General features: G+C 40.5%; 1 protein-coding gene across 16 annotated transcripts in view; it reads right to left on the bottom strand.

Annotated features, from left to right (window-relative positions):
• Nucleotides 1–311: 311 nt before the first annotated feature.
• The window catches only part of ATXN1 (ataxin 1), a 226,991-nt gene continuing 212,960 nt past the window's right edge, over nt 312–14,342 (bottom strand). For all 16 annotated transcript variants that reach the window (XM_081919385.1, XM_081919384.1, XM_081919388.1 and 13 more), the window contains one exon: nt 312–11,438. In XM_081919385.1, coding sequence (XP_081775511.1) covers nt 10,908–11,438 — 531 coding nt within the window. In that variant the 3' untranslated portion in view covers nt 312–10,907. The remainder of the gene's footprint in view (nt 11,439–14,342) is intronic.

The following is a 14,342-nucleotide window of genomic DNA, read 5'->3' on the forward strand; positions in this document are numbered from 1 at the left end:
TATGATTCTTAAAAACATACATTCTCTATTTGAAACAAACTATTCCTAACATTCCCCCTAGAACAGAATCACCTTTCCCATTGCATGGCAAAGCTTTGCAACACTTGATATCTTTGGATTTGGTTATGTTTCCACCATCATTCTAAAAGTGTTAAAAGTCTGCAGAATGGAAATTTAGGTACGCCTGCTCCCACCCTCAAATTGGCTGGACATCTCTCATGACCTTGCAATGCAATGGTATTTTAAAACCAACATACTTCTGGTTTCACATGAAAGAGAACCAACAAGAGCAGCTGAAATGACCCGCTTAAAAAAATTATTGAATAGCATGTGGTGAGATTGTACTAGATGCCTGTGCAAGCAGAGAATGGATGCCTTACAAATAATGCATATATATCTGTTAGAAATGTGCAGATACTTTTTAAATCAATGTAGAATATTGCATAGACAGGAAAAGCCACACCAGGGAGGCCAGTTCTTACATTATTGCAGTGGTGTGGGAAGCAATTGCCTTAAGACACTCTGCCCTATCACTCATCATAACCTAAGAAAGGGAGAAGTTTCTGCTAGTAGTAATCTTTGGCCTTCCCAAATGTTGAAGACTCTACCTCCCATCATCCCTGGGGTTGAGGCCCAACATCTGGAGGTGGTTTTGAATCCCTGTTTAGCAAGCACCAGCCTAAACCCCACCTGAGGATATTGCAGTATTATGTGAGTGGGTCCCCTTACCTTGTGAGCAGACCCCTAGGGAAGTTAACTGTGTCCTGCCTCCCTTCTTGGCATGGCAGCTGCAGATCCACACTCCACAGAAAGGTCTTGCCGGAAGTCATCCTTGAAGCTCTGTGCTCTGCCAGTGACCCTACTGCTATAAACATCCTAAAGAAAATTGAACCATACAGCCCAACAATATCTGCACTCCCCTCCCCTTACCTCCATTCTTCCTTGATTTTAGGAAAGCAAGTCCTCAAGGTACATACAATTTGGATGCAGCCACTGAAATCACACACAACTGGATAAAATGTCAAAGTATCATATTCTTAAGGATGCATGAATACAAAGATAATTAATGGAACAGAATGAGCTCTAAATGAATTCAGAATGCGCAATCATACTATGCATGCATTATATGACTAAAGTTCCAGTTTCTGAATTTGGGTGTGTGGCAGGGGACTGGAAAATAGAATTGAACTGTGATTTATATAAAACAGAATGGCAATTATATGCAATATGCATCAACTTCTGTGTATATTTTATTATGGAAAAAAATAAATATGTTTTATTATTCTATTTTTTTTTTAAAAAACCTCCTTGTCACAAAGATGAACCTCAGGGTAAACTTTCATATGGACAAACTGCTATTTAAAAAAATGAAACAAACTGACTCCCACCTCTTTCTTAATTCATACACAACAAAGAACACTTATTTGCAATTGGCACTGTTATTTTTATTAGTACGAGTATACTGAAACAATAAACTTGTACTGGTATACAGACAATTTCTTTAAAACAATTTTGTTCAAATTTTGAATCAAACATTGTTTTATTATAATAATGAAATAATTTCTACCTAGAAAACCTGCAAGCACCATCAAAGAAAGGGACCATAAAATTCAATAAACAGACGCGAGTGTATCCTACAAATAGACACACCACGATTAGAAAATAGAATATGAATTCTTCCATTTTTTATATTTGTTTTAAAAAAGCTAGTGCAAGTACAATATTTTACACTGGAATTACAGAGAGTATGCACGCATATGGAAAAAGGTTCTCTTGTCACAATAAAAGCTCTTACCTATGTCTGTATGCACTTAAATTTTTTCTCCTCTTTTCTATAAGGTGCAAAACATTATTCCCTCCACATTTCTCCTTTGTACTGGCCATTGCAGCCCAATATGACCTCAGCATAAAGCTATGATACCCCTTTTCCTATGCCAACACTAGGCAGGACATTGAAAGTGTATTTTTCAGTCATTTGAATAAGGGAAAGAAGCCAGTATGAACCACCTACTGACTTTGCAATGCTTCTTTCCTCAAGAACTTGCTGGATGCTTGTAATGTTGACAAGATTGCTACCAAATTGAAAGTAAGGGCCTCAAAGTTCCCTATTTAGATGCATCAGAAAGACAAGTATTTAGTGATGTTACGTATATATTTTTAAAAGGTATTTTTAGTATTGGCTGTTGGGAGTAACCAAATATAAGCTTCGTATCCTAATAGAATAATTTGAGAGGCAACAGTTCTGGAATACAATAGAAAACATGAGAACTCCAACCAGCTAAGTAAGTGCAGATTTTTATTGCCCAGAAACAACATTTTGAGGCCTTTCAAGTACTTAAGGACTGCCTTCTGGGGTTAAACTTAAATAGACACAGAACAGTTTGCAAGTAAATCTAAACTATCAGTCTACTTCTCAAGTATGTAGGCCAAATTTACATCCAGATCAATCAATCAGAAGGTTTTATCTTCTGCCAGCTATACAGCCTTAAAATGTTCAACATGTATCAGAACTGTTATCATTTCTCTGGGCAATGAATATCTGTACTTATTTTGTTCCTCCTTTGGCTTTGGCTTCAGGTTGGTGAAGGTTGGCAGCCATTTTGAAATGTAATTGCCCTCTCTATGGAGATAGCAATCTCAAGAGGAATTGCACATATATACACTGAAAGGCTTCTAATTTTCAGAGCACTCTCTTGGTGGCCAGCTCTTCTGTTGGTATAAGTTGGTCTCCCTCTACTAGTTTTATAACTCAACAAAATCAACACATTTGAAGGATGATTGCAGCCCCAAAGTTTCCTAGACTAAGCATTCAGTGGCTGTACAACAGTTCGCTAGCCACCCCCAAACACACACACATACACCTTTGAAAGTGGCAAGTGCCTATGATCTGGACCTCTATAGCGTCACTTGTCACAGACCTCAGTGAAGGTGACTTGCAGTATTATACAGCAGTTCCAGCACCAGTGAGTTAAGTCCTATTGCAGACGACACCTCCAATGGCTGCCTATTGTATGGCTGAGGAAAAAGTGAACAAGAGCTTCAATCAAGCAAAAGGAAAATGAACAAACAAAAGCAACCTTGGGTGAAGCCTCTGATTCATTCTCAGTGGAAGACTCGAGTCCTTTCCGAGCACAATGAGAAAAACCACAGATTTTGCAATCCCCATTGTAGAAGCACTCCTTGACCAAATGCACTTCATTTTATTGTGTGAGAGGCCATCTTTCTGCACCTGAAGGGGCCATTTGAATATAGAATTATATCCCCCCTCCATATTTAATGCCAGAACAGAAACTTGGATTATTACTACAGACTGGAAGGGGGGAAGGGGAGAAGGATTCAGACAACTATCAATCAGCCCCCAGCCCCTTTTAAGGACTCCCTATTATAAATTAATTTTACACCTTTACCCCAGAAATATTTATATTCCTAAATTCCCTTCAGGTTTTTGTGTGTGTGTCCTAGTAATATATATTTTATATATCAAACCAAATGAAAAAATTCAAAACTTTCTGCAAAACTGCTAGAGTAACTTAAATCATGTCTTCAATACCTCCAGGCGCCAATGAGGTTTGCGTGCGTGCTCTGAGAGGTTATGTGGAATTATGGGACACAAATTGCTCATTCCTTCTTGCCTTTTTGTGGTTCAAGAACCCCTGGTGACAAGCACTTCTTGTTCAGTATTAAATTCTTTGGGTTCTTTTTCTTAAAAATAAAAAAATAAAGAACAGGAAGTGCAGAAGACATATAGATCACCATCCCTAGAAGGAGTTAAGACTTCCTAATCAAGTTCAAAATCAAAATTGAAAAGGGGACAAATTGTAGCATGATGGTGAATCATTCTCCCCTGCCCCAACAACGGGATTCGTGTAATACAAATACAAAAGTAAGCATAGTTGTCTTTGAAAAACCTGTTAGTTAGCATTTCTTTCCAGCCAGAACCAATACAATCGGATCACCTAGACGTGAGAGTTTTCTATATACAAATAACATGTAACTTTCACCCTTTCTCGGCTTTTGTACTTTTATTTCATTTTTACAAACAACACACTATTTCAACATATCCATCGCTTTTCAAACACTGAATGAATCATTCCAACATTCATGTTTCTTTTGTGCAATTTTTTTTAAAAAACATTACCTGTACTCCTCTCAATGTGAGTGCTTCAAAAAAGTTTGTTTAAGCTTCTCATCAAATTAGGTTCACGTAAAAAAATATTCCCACGAGTTAATAGTGCTACAAGTAAAGATCCTATCAGTAAGGTAACACGTCTGAAGCGAGGTCGTCTATGTAAAAGAAATTGAACTCTGGAGTAGAAGTGTGCAACTTGTTTGGAATTTCCCTATCAACAGAAAAACAGAATACTGCTCTTGGAAACTACGAAAGAAATCAACAGAATAGTCCTGTGCTCTCAAAAAACAACAGTCACAATTTGGGACACTATTCATTTATCTTATTTTTCAGGAATTGCCAGGGTTAAACATAAAAAAAGCAAAAGCACTAACCACATTCTGCTTAAAAACATATAGAACAATTTCCCTTATCTTCACGCTATCACAGTGCCTGTCCCTAAGTTGGACAGCACTGCTACCTGTGGCGATGGGGGCAGAAAAAGAAAGTGCAGGTCACATATTGCTGTTAACAGAGTTCAGTTCATGTGACACAAGAGGACTCAGTTTTCTTAAAGCAGATAAAAATCAGGGGCGGGATTCAATGAACTCTGAGCAAAAAAAGGAAAAGAGCCACTAGTTCACTTGTGCAAGCAATAGCAGAATTGTTCGTATGGGATGATAATAAGGTAGGTTCTATGGTCATTTGCATTCTTCTACTTGCATGAGAGCTGTAAAACAGCCCTTTCATGCACACAAAAAACATCTTCCACACGCAGAAGGGTACTTTTGGATTTCAACCCATGGACGGATGCCACAAAGCCAACAGTGTCAATCCAGGCAGGCAATTACTAGTGTGTTCTGTTACCTTTGCAGTTTGGGTCACATAACGGCTGCTTTGGTTGCCCATTTCATTATTTCCGAACTGCTTGTGGGTAAGCCCACGCAGCTCGCGAGTAATAATTTCTCTGATGTGTTCTGAAAAAAATAAATGATAACCACACTGTTGCCGTTAAAGGTGAAATGACGTGCTTATCAGACGGTTAAATGTCACAAGCACCCAAACACACCAAAGTTCGGCGGGTGGCAACATCTGAAATAATGCACCCCAAGTTGTGATAGCTCCAATGCTGCAAAGTGAGAGGGAGAGAGGGCCTAGCCATGAATTTAAAAGCATCGTTTTTGAATGGACTGGTCTAAGAATATATTGTTCAGCGCAGATAGATTCAAGATCTCAAAAAAGATGACCCTACATATTCAAAGAATTTGGAGAACCACAACTACTCCCTTGTAGGATTGAGTCTGACGGTGTAAAGATTTGCAACACTGTGGCCTGGATGTATATGGCATCGTTTTTATTTTTAAAAAAATGTTTAGAAACCAATGTCTGGAAACAAGAATAAACATTATGCGATTGACTTCAAGATAGCACTCTCATTTCCTACTCAAACAATATCATTGTTGTGATCCCGCCCCACCCCCCAATTGCTTGGCAACATATCAAAGCAAAACAAGCCACTGTTCACAGAGCAATTTTTCCCCACAACTGAAAGCTACAGTTCACACTAGACCTGCTGCTTTATGTTGCAATCTACATGATAAATCTGGGAAGTTAATCCACAACCATGCAGGAAATCCAAACGTCTCCTTGGAATTGAACATCCCTACTCCAGAGCAGAAAAAGTGCTCCTTCTGGTCACCTCAGTGTACCACACGCCAGCCCCATCCCTGAGTAAGAGGTGTGAAAGGTTTCAAAATGTTCCTTGATTTAGGGAAACGAGTAGTGATGTCACTTCCTGGCTCAAAACTGCCCTCCTCCCACCAGTTCAAAAGTGACACCAGGATTAAAATAGAGGGATAAGACATGCATTTTTTTTTCTTCCAGGAAAGGGCAACGGGGGTGGGGAAGGAAGATGCATGGGAGGGAATAAAAAACACAACACAGAATAGTCCAGGTATAAGTTACAGGATACGAGGTAAGTAACATCGCACTCTGAAACCCTCATGATGTAGCCCAAACAAACTGAAATGACATCTAAGTTAAACACTACAAGGAACAGTCATTTTATACATAGATATAGATATATAGATATAGATATATTTATTTAGAAATTCCTATAAAGAGGTTCTGGTTTTTTCTTTTTCTTTGCCCTGACTAATTTTATTGGTGATTGTATGAGTTTTGCTGTAAACTAAAACAGGTCTGGTACAAAAACAAAGAGGAAAGACTGGTGTCAGTTAATATTGCCATGTAGACACTGTACAGAGAGGCCTCTTACAACGAAATTAACCTTAACATGTTCTCCGTGCCCGCCAATTGCTATTTAATCCGTGAGAAGGAAGTAGGAAGGGAGCGATTCTGTGAATGAGAGTTTATAGGAGCAGCCCAATGGAGTTAAAAGAATTTTTCACTTGAAATTAGGTGTCTTTTCCAAAACAAACTAAGCACTTTAGAAGCCCAAGACTCAAATCCTATTCCAATTGGTGAGGAGGACAGAGGACTCAACAGAGCCCTCACTGCAGACATCAGCAGGACCAGAACTCACCTCGAGTCATTTTCAAAAATGCGGCACATAAAAACGTCACAGAACTGGCCCACAAATTATCCCTTCCTTACCACAACCAAGAAACGCAACTTGGGGTGTTCCAGCAGCCAAATGAGCTTTTTCCTTGGTCACGGAGAGTTAAGAAGCACAGTGTGCATGTGTTCTTCCTCCTCTGCACAGGGCTAAATTTTATCAACAATAAAGAAGATGGTTTAGTAACAGTTACGGGCATAAAAATGTGACATGGTGAGGCTGCAGAAGACTGCTGGCTCTCATCCAAGCAGTTTATAATTGCTTGTATTCACAGAATCTCTCCCACCCCAGGGCCATCCTCCCCACCTTTAAAGTCCTTCCAGGGAGGAATATTATCTATTTCCCGCCCCCTCTATCTAGATTTCCCACCCTGCTTTGACTGTGGGGGCCAGGTAGAGTAGAATCAAGAGCTGTGCAGAGCCCTTGTTCCATGTGTGCCAAACATATTTGCACCCAGAAAGGCTCTGTGCCTATCATGGAGGAAAGTGTAGGGCCCTAGATTTAAACACACACAAAAGGGGGGGTGGGAAGGTCAAGCCATCACCCTGTGGGTGAATCTTAAATTGGCACATAAAATATTGCACATGCTAAAAAAAAAAAAGAGCAAACAACAAAGGGGAACAATGTTTGGAAGGAAGCAACAACTGCAGGATTCTAAGTCTGCAATGCAAGCAGTGAACAAAATACATTCCTATTGCTCCAACCTTTAATTATTATTATTACTGTTGTTGTTGGTTTTTTTTTTTTTACTTGTTAGTGTTAGTTTTATAGATACGGTCAGTTTCATGATCCCTGCTTCCTTTTATGTTTGATGCTCTCCGAGTACATGTGAAAATAGTGGTACTGATGGGAACGAAATAGGGATTTTTTTGCCCCCTGTCTTTCTAGTCCTCTTGCCGTCAGAGGTTGAAACGAAAAACTAAACAACAAACAAACAAAAAAAGAAGCCAAAATAAAACTCCAATAAACAATAAATTGAAAGTGCCCTGAGCAGAGTTTATGGAAGATTAAGCAAGTTCTCTGAGCAGAAATGTTGGGAAAAAAATAATTACAGCACTAAATAAGCAGTGTGATTGTGAGGAGGAACCTGCCCAGCTATTTGGTAAATTACTGAGAGGTTACAATTCAATTCAATTCAAGACAGATTTCAAGCTATTTTAAAACTTAAACACATTTTTGGTGCACCCCAGAAAATGGTACAAAAATGATTAGTTCTGGTGTGAGCTAAGGTTCAAGTAACAAACAAAGAGACATAAGAATTGAAGGGAAGGGTAGAATGGTAGTTATTTTTTCTCCTTAAAACGTATTATATTTAAGCAAAAGATGAGGAATGAACATTGGAGGAATCTGTTCATTCTGGGTTCTGTTCTGATATCTATAATTTCGATTCTTGATCTGAAAGGGCCTCAGATTTGCAGAGGCCGAACGCAACCAGCAAAGCCACATTCACAGTCCAAGTATCGATCAAGGGAGATGAACTCCCATTGGGCAAGTATCTCAACTAAATATTGGTTGAGCTGAGACTGAAGTCACAGCTTACCCTTCACCTGAGTGCCAGGGGTGTTCAAATTGGCCTTTTCTGCTTCATTCATTCCCCGGACAAGGCCGCTTTGAGGCTAGTGGCTACCCTAAGGCATGCGGAATGATAATGGAAAACAAATCAGGGGTAAGCAGCCTCTGTTTACCCAGGCAACATGCCCTGGCTTTGGATTGCATCCAAGAAGAATTGCAAGTGGGGGAAGAAGAAAACTCATGTCCACCCGCCCACCCCTGATAAGAAGGATTGCATCCTAAAGTAATTGCAAGTGGGGGAAGAAGAGGATTCACACCCACCCACCCCTGAAAAGGAGAAAGCAACTGATGTTAATAACTTCTTGTGCCATTTTCATACACAATGCTAAGCCCGTATCTGAGCTCTCATATAATATCTGTACCACATGAGAACAATGTTAACATGGATAGAACGTGCCAACATCAATTTTAGATTCACATTATAGACCAACTCAAGGAGAGCCCAAATTCAGCTTTGTGTGTGAAAATGCCCATAATATCTCATCAGGAGATCCTAATCTTAAAGCTTCAAAAATTAATGCAGTATTTTAATTAACTGGACTTAGCTGTGTCTTTATTAATGTGAATTATTCATAGGCGGGTGTCATCAGATCACTTGTCTGTGAGTAGTCACTAGGACATTAATGTGGCTCTGTCAGGAACTGGTTTCAAGATGGAAGCCACAGAAATCAGCAGGAGTTAGGACCTCTAGATCCACTCTTAAATTTGTTTCAGATTTGTGGGAACAGTAACACTGCCAAGAATAAAAGAGCTTAACTGGGTAAACGTTCTACCCATTGTCCTGTTTTGTACCAAACTTTTGACATCTACATTGTACTACTAATGGAAAAGAAGTTCTTCAAAGTAACAAAGAGTAGTATTCACAATAATAAAATAACGAAGGATTAGAAGTAAAATGAAAAACCAAAACTTGCTTCTGTTTCAAAATCTCTCTTATGGAAACTGAGCAAATCTGAAGAGAAATTCTCAGACTTTGTCCTGGTTCAGGGTGACAGATATGGTAAGAAAATAAAAAGGTTGAAAGGAAACCTAACCCTTTAAAAATGGCCTAGAGTTTAGGCAGGTTAGTAAGTAATTGCTACATTTGTTTAAGCTTCTTCAGTCCCTCTCCCTTTCCCAAAAATTATTAGGTAAAAACTGCAGGAATACCACACAAATGATAAACTCAGGATGTGCAAATTGCAAGATTCTTTAAAGTCCATCTTTTTCAAAAACACTGGACAATAATGATTTTTTTTCTTCTCTTTCTTTTATACTCTCTCTTATTCTTTTATTATCTGTCAGCTCGCATACGCCTTTAACTCTTTCACAAGCATTAAAGTTTTAAAAGTGCCTCCTATTAAGTAGTCCTCGTGGACAATGACTGTCACATACCAGTTCATAATTCACATTCATCCCTTTGAAACCACATGAAAAACTTTCAACATCTTGCTTGTGAAAAAAACAACAACCCTCTACATAGTTTGCATGTAGTTTAACAGTGTTGAAGAGATCGGTTTTCTTTTCTTTTCCTCTCTCTCTCATTGAAGAGATTAAAATGAGATACAGTACTTGCTGAGTGTTAAGCCAAGATGTTCGGCAACGAAAGTGTGAAACAGCATTTTAAGTGCTTAAAGACATTCTATGTTCATCTTCGACATCCACTTCCTTGTGTCACACTGAAATTTGAAAAAAGTGGCACTAGTTGTCCATAGTCAGGAACTAAAAACAGTACTAAAGTTAAAAGACAAGTATTTGCAACCTAAAATGCAAACAACTGTTATGTCCACTCTCCCAAAGGGGCAGTGGATATTTACCCTGTGGAAGCAAATGTCAGTGGCAAAACTCTCTCTCTGACCCTGTACAGAAGCAATGATGATGAGCCCATGCAGGGGTCTCCCAGAGTTTGCTAGGCCTATGGCAACAATGTCATACTTTAAAGAAATTCCCAGTGTTAGCAAAGCAAGGAGCGTTCGCTGCGCCCTTGCAATGCAGCTGTACTAGCAAGTGGAGATGAAATGTCTGTATGGCAGCCTCTGAGAACGATAATAAAAAATAGTGCAGTCAGGCTCCCATTGTGGGGCAGAGGATGTAGTTGGAGTGGGGGGATGGGAAATATGTGGCAAACTTTGGAGGGACGGGGAGGAATTTAAAAAGTGGTTTTACGGTACAAGCCTCAGAGTTTCTCTGATGTTTCTCTGATACTGCCTCTGGATTAGCCTCCCAACAGCTGCTAGCTGAGAGAAGGACCAAGCCATGCTGCCATGGGACTTCCGCCCTCCCAATGAATCAGACATTAGTGTTTGTCTCTGGTACACTTCCCTCCCTTCTCATCCCCTCGCCAAAGACAGCCAAGGCTTATTCTGCTTGAAGTGGTGGAGAAACAGGAGTCATGGCAACAACATTTGCTTCCACAAAGGGTGGGGATGAAGCAGATACTGCCCCTTTCTGTAGCTCCCGATAAAAATAATCACCAATGAACACTTGAGGGGTGTGGGGAGTATGCACCAGTCTCCTGCATAATACCAGCTGCAACTATAACAACAAGGTTATAACATAAACCTAAAATAAGATGATAACATGTAAATACTGGGTTATTTTAGCCTACAGTACAGTAATCTGGATAAAAATGACAAGGGGTAGCCTAATTTCCTTTTCCCTAAACAGACTTCACTTGCCTACATTGGATCGCCCTTCAATGCAAATCTTAACCTCCTGAGGAATAAAAGAAGGTTTGGGGAGAGTCAACGGTGGCTCCTCTTCTGACTTCTCTAATTTCCGTGTTTCCGGGGCAGACCACCTCCTCTTCCTCGTTGCCGTGGGCTTGCTGGGTTCTGATTTGGTGAGCAAAGATGCTGCAGGCAATCCTATTTTGTCTGGAAACTTCAGTTCACCATTCTCAGATGACATCTTTGCACTTCCCTGATCAATCCCGTTTTCCTGCTCTGCATACCTATGTCTACTACCAGTTAGACTGTCATTCTTAGAGTGCTTCAGCAAGATGCTAGTTGAGTCCATGGACTGGCCCTTTTTGACGGAGCCGTTCTTCAGATTCTTGAGTGTAAGTGATATGCAGACGTCCCCAACAGAGAGTTTGGAACATGGCAAATCAAAGAGCTGGCTTGTTCTCTCAGGGCAGCAGGATGACCAACCTTGTCCAAATACAAAAAAAGGATATTCTACCAAGACTTCAACACTGACCTGCAGGGATGAAGGAAATGAGGGCGGGAGGGGGAAGGAGGAGAGACAAAGAAAGGGAGAGAAAACACATTAATCTGAAAATGTTCATCTGAATACCACAGCTGAGTTTGACCAAATCAGAAGCCTCTTTTAAAGAGAAGAGGGGTGGGGTGGGTTCAGAGAGAGTTGGGGGTTATTTCTATTACTGCAAAACAAGGTTTGCAGCCTAACCCAGCCTTGGCACTCCTCATACTAGACCGTGGCTCAAGTTGTGTTAAAGGTCCTAAAGAATTAATAGGTTTTCTTCTGACTGCGGCCCAGCAGTGGAAAAGTAAATCAGAACTTCCCAGGAATCTACTCTTTTAATGGTGGGTGGGATGTGGCCTTCTTAGAAAGACTTGCCTGCCCCACAAGATACTTCCAAAAGAGACAAGTCCAACATGGCGTAGCATCCATTTATTTCCCATGGAAGAGATTTCCCATTACCCACTACTCAAAAAGATCTTTGTAGAGGTTATCTAAATGATTTTCTAAAACTGAAATAAGGGAACTCTAACTATGGAAAATATGTAATGCAATTACATGTTTTTGTTTTGTGAAAAAAATAAATTAAAATAAGCTTGAGGCCGGGTGGCGGGGAGAATGGCTGAAGTCACCTTTGCATCAGTCTAGAAGGTAGTTGGGCATTTTTCTCCCAGCTGGCATAAAATATGGGCTCTATGCCTTTTGGTATGCAGAAGGGGACAGTGAAGAAGCTAGGGACCAAACTGCCAACTTTTGCTACTCCTCTTGGGGAGTTTTTAAAACACTTCATTTACCTCCCTTGCATTTTCTTCAGCAGAGCAGTATCCAGCCCAAGGTACTCCAGCACACCTCACTCCTCTGGGGTGAAAACAGCCCCCCCCCCCAGTTGCGCAGCACACAGCTGCAGAAGCTACAGACCTGCGGCTGCTTCCCATGCTAACCAACTGCATTCATTAAAAGCAATTTCATAAGCCACTTCTGTTCCACAGGGATTAATCCCAAGAGAGATTCTCTGTAGGTTAATTAATACAAGCTGCGGCTAGGGGATAGTTCAGAAAGAAGCCTAATTCTTCATCCTCTCCTGGGAAACACAAGCAGTTCCTCTCATCTAAAAGTGATTGTGTGGCAATGAACACAATATAGATGGTCTTGGAACCTGAATAAAACCTCAGTCAATTCTGTAACTCAAATGTGATTTTGGGGTTCTATTTATTTCTATTTACTATTACTTACTATTTATTAGTAAGCTAATGCAATCCTGGTATACATTTAGGTGGCAATCCTATACCCACTTACCTGGGACTTGGGAGTAAACCGCTTTGAACTCACTAATGAGTTGACATTCATTTAAATTCTTTATTTATTGTTTTTTATTAATGAGTTGACATTCAAATAACTGCACTGCTCGCTCTATTAAAACACACAGTTTTTTAATTTTACTTTTTAAAATGCCCATAAGAAAGTGAATCTGCTATTACAGAACTGGAGAACAGGGGGCGAGGATGGGGCATTGGGCAACATCGCCTTGCTCTAGAAATTCAGTTGCTTTTCCTATCCCTCTTCATTTTTCATCCCACCTTTTTGCCTGCCTAGGCCCTAACTTCTTATACATAACAGCGTTCACCCAAAGTAGGTCAGGATACCATTTGTCTATGCCAGGGATAGCTAAGGTGGTTTTTGCTCTGGATGCTGTTAGGCTCGAACTCCCATTGGTCCTTGCCAGAATGGCCAAGACTCAGGAATTGTGGGACTTGAGATGCAGCAACATCTGAAAGGTACCACGTTGGTCAGTCCTGGTATATGCTGACTAAAAGACTCACTGCAGTCAAAATATGCCCCCTTTCAAAAACTGAATATATATTAAAAACCTCAGACATGTAATATATGAAACGCAGCATACTTTTAAAAGGAGGCTATCAAATAAATGGCTCCTGGGGAAAGTTTAATCATCAATGAATGTGAAAGGAGATATTCTGTTGTAGATATGATCAACAACGCTGCTCTCCCTCCTATACAACATATCAATAATGTGGAACATATGTATGCTTTAAAAACCTTTAGAACCACAAGCTCACAAGGGGGCGGAGAAGGAGGAAGGAAGAGAAATTCATGGTTTACAGTGCTACCTCGGGTTACAGACGCTTCAGGTTACAGACTCCGCTAACCCAGAAATAGTACCTTGGGTTAAGAACTTTGCTTCAGGATGAGAACAGAAATCGCGCGGCAAGGGCAGCGGGAGGCCCCATTAGCTAAAGTGGTACCTCAGGTTAAGAACAGTTTCAGGTTAAGAACAGACCTCCAGAATGAATTAAGTTCTTAACCCGAGGTACCACTGTACCAAAGTCATATTTTGCTTCCTGTAACGGGCTGTTTGTCATCAAACTTCCAGGATGTAAGGAGCCTGGCATAAAACTGGCCAGTGAGGAGGGGAAAGACATTAATGGGCCATGATAAGGACTCCCAGGGAGAAATGGGGACATAACACGGGCACAGCATCTGAGTACTATTGCCCTGTAGGCATATGAGACTTGTTTAACATCTATAAGGCAGCAGCCATGGTTCCTGGTGGTACTCACTGGTATGCAGTACCGGCACTTTTCCCTCCAAATCCTGGCTTCTAAACTGAGAGTGTGAGGAGGGAACACCTTTTCTCTAAATTGCAGGTGGCAGGGGGAAGGCTAAGGCAAGACACACCTAGAAGGCCACCTTAAGGAGCTCCTGGGCTGCAGCAGCATTTGAAATGGGCTTCCCGGCTCACATCCTTAGCCATTATGCAACAAAAATGCTGTCTCTCTTAAACTGAAAAGGTTGTGCCAGACTACGCACTCAGCAGACATTTCAAATTCAAACACAAGACAAAATAGTGATCTACCAAGTCGAGATTTCAACTAGTTAATCAAA

Source organism: Podarcis melisellensis, assembly GCF_964234715.1.
Source record: "Podarcis melisellensis genome assembly, chromosome: 7".
NCBI lineage: Eukaryota > Metazoa > Chordata > Lepidosauria > Squamata > Lacertidae > Podarcis > Podarcis melisellensis.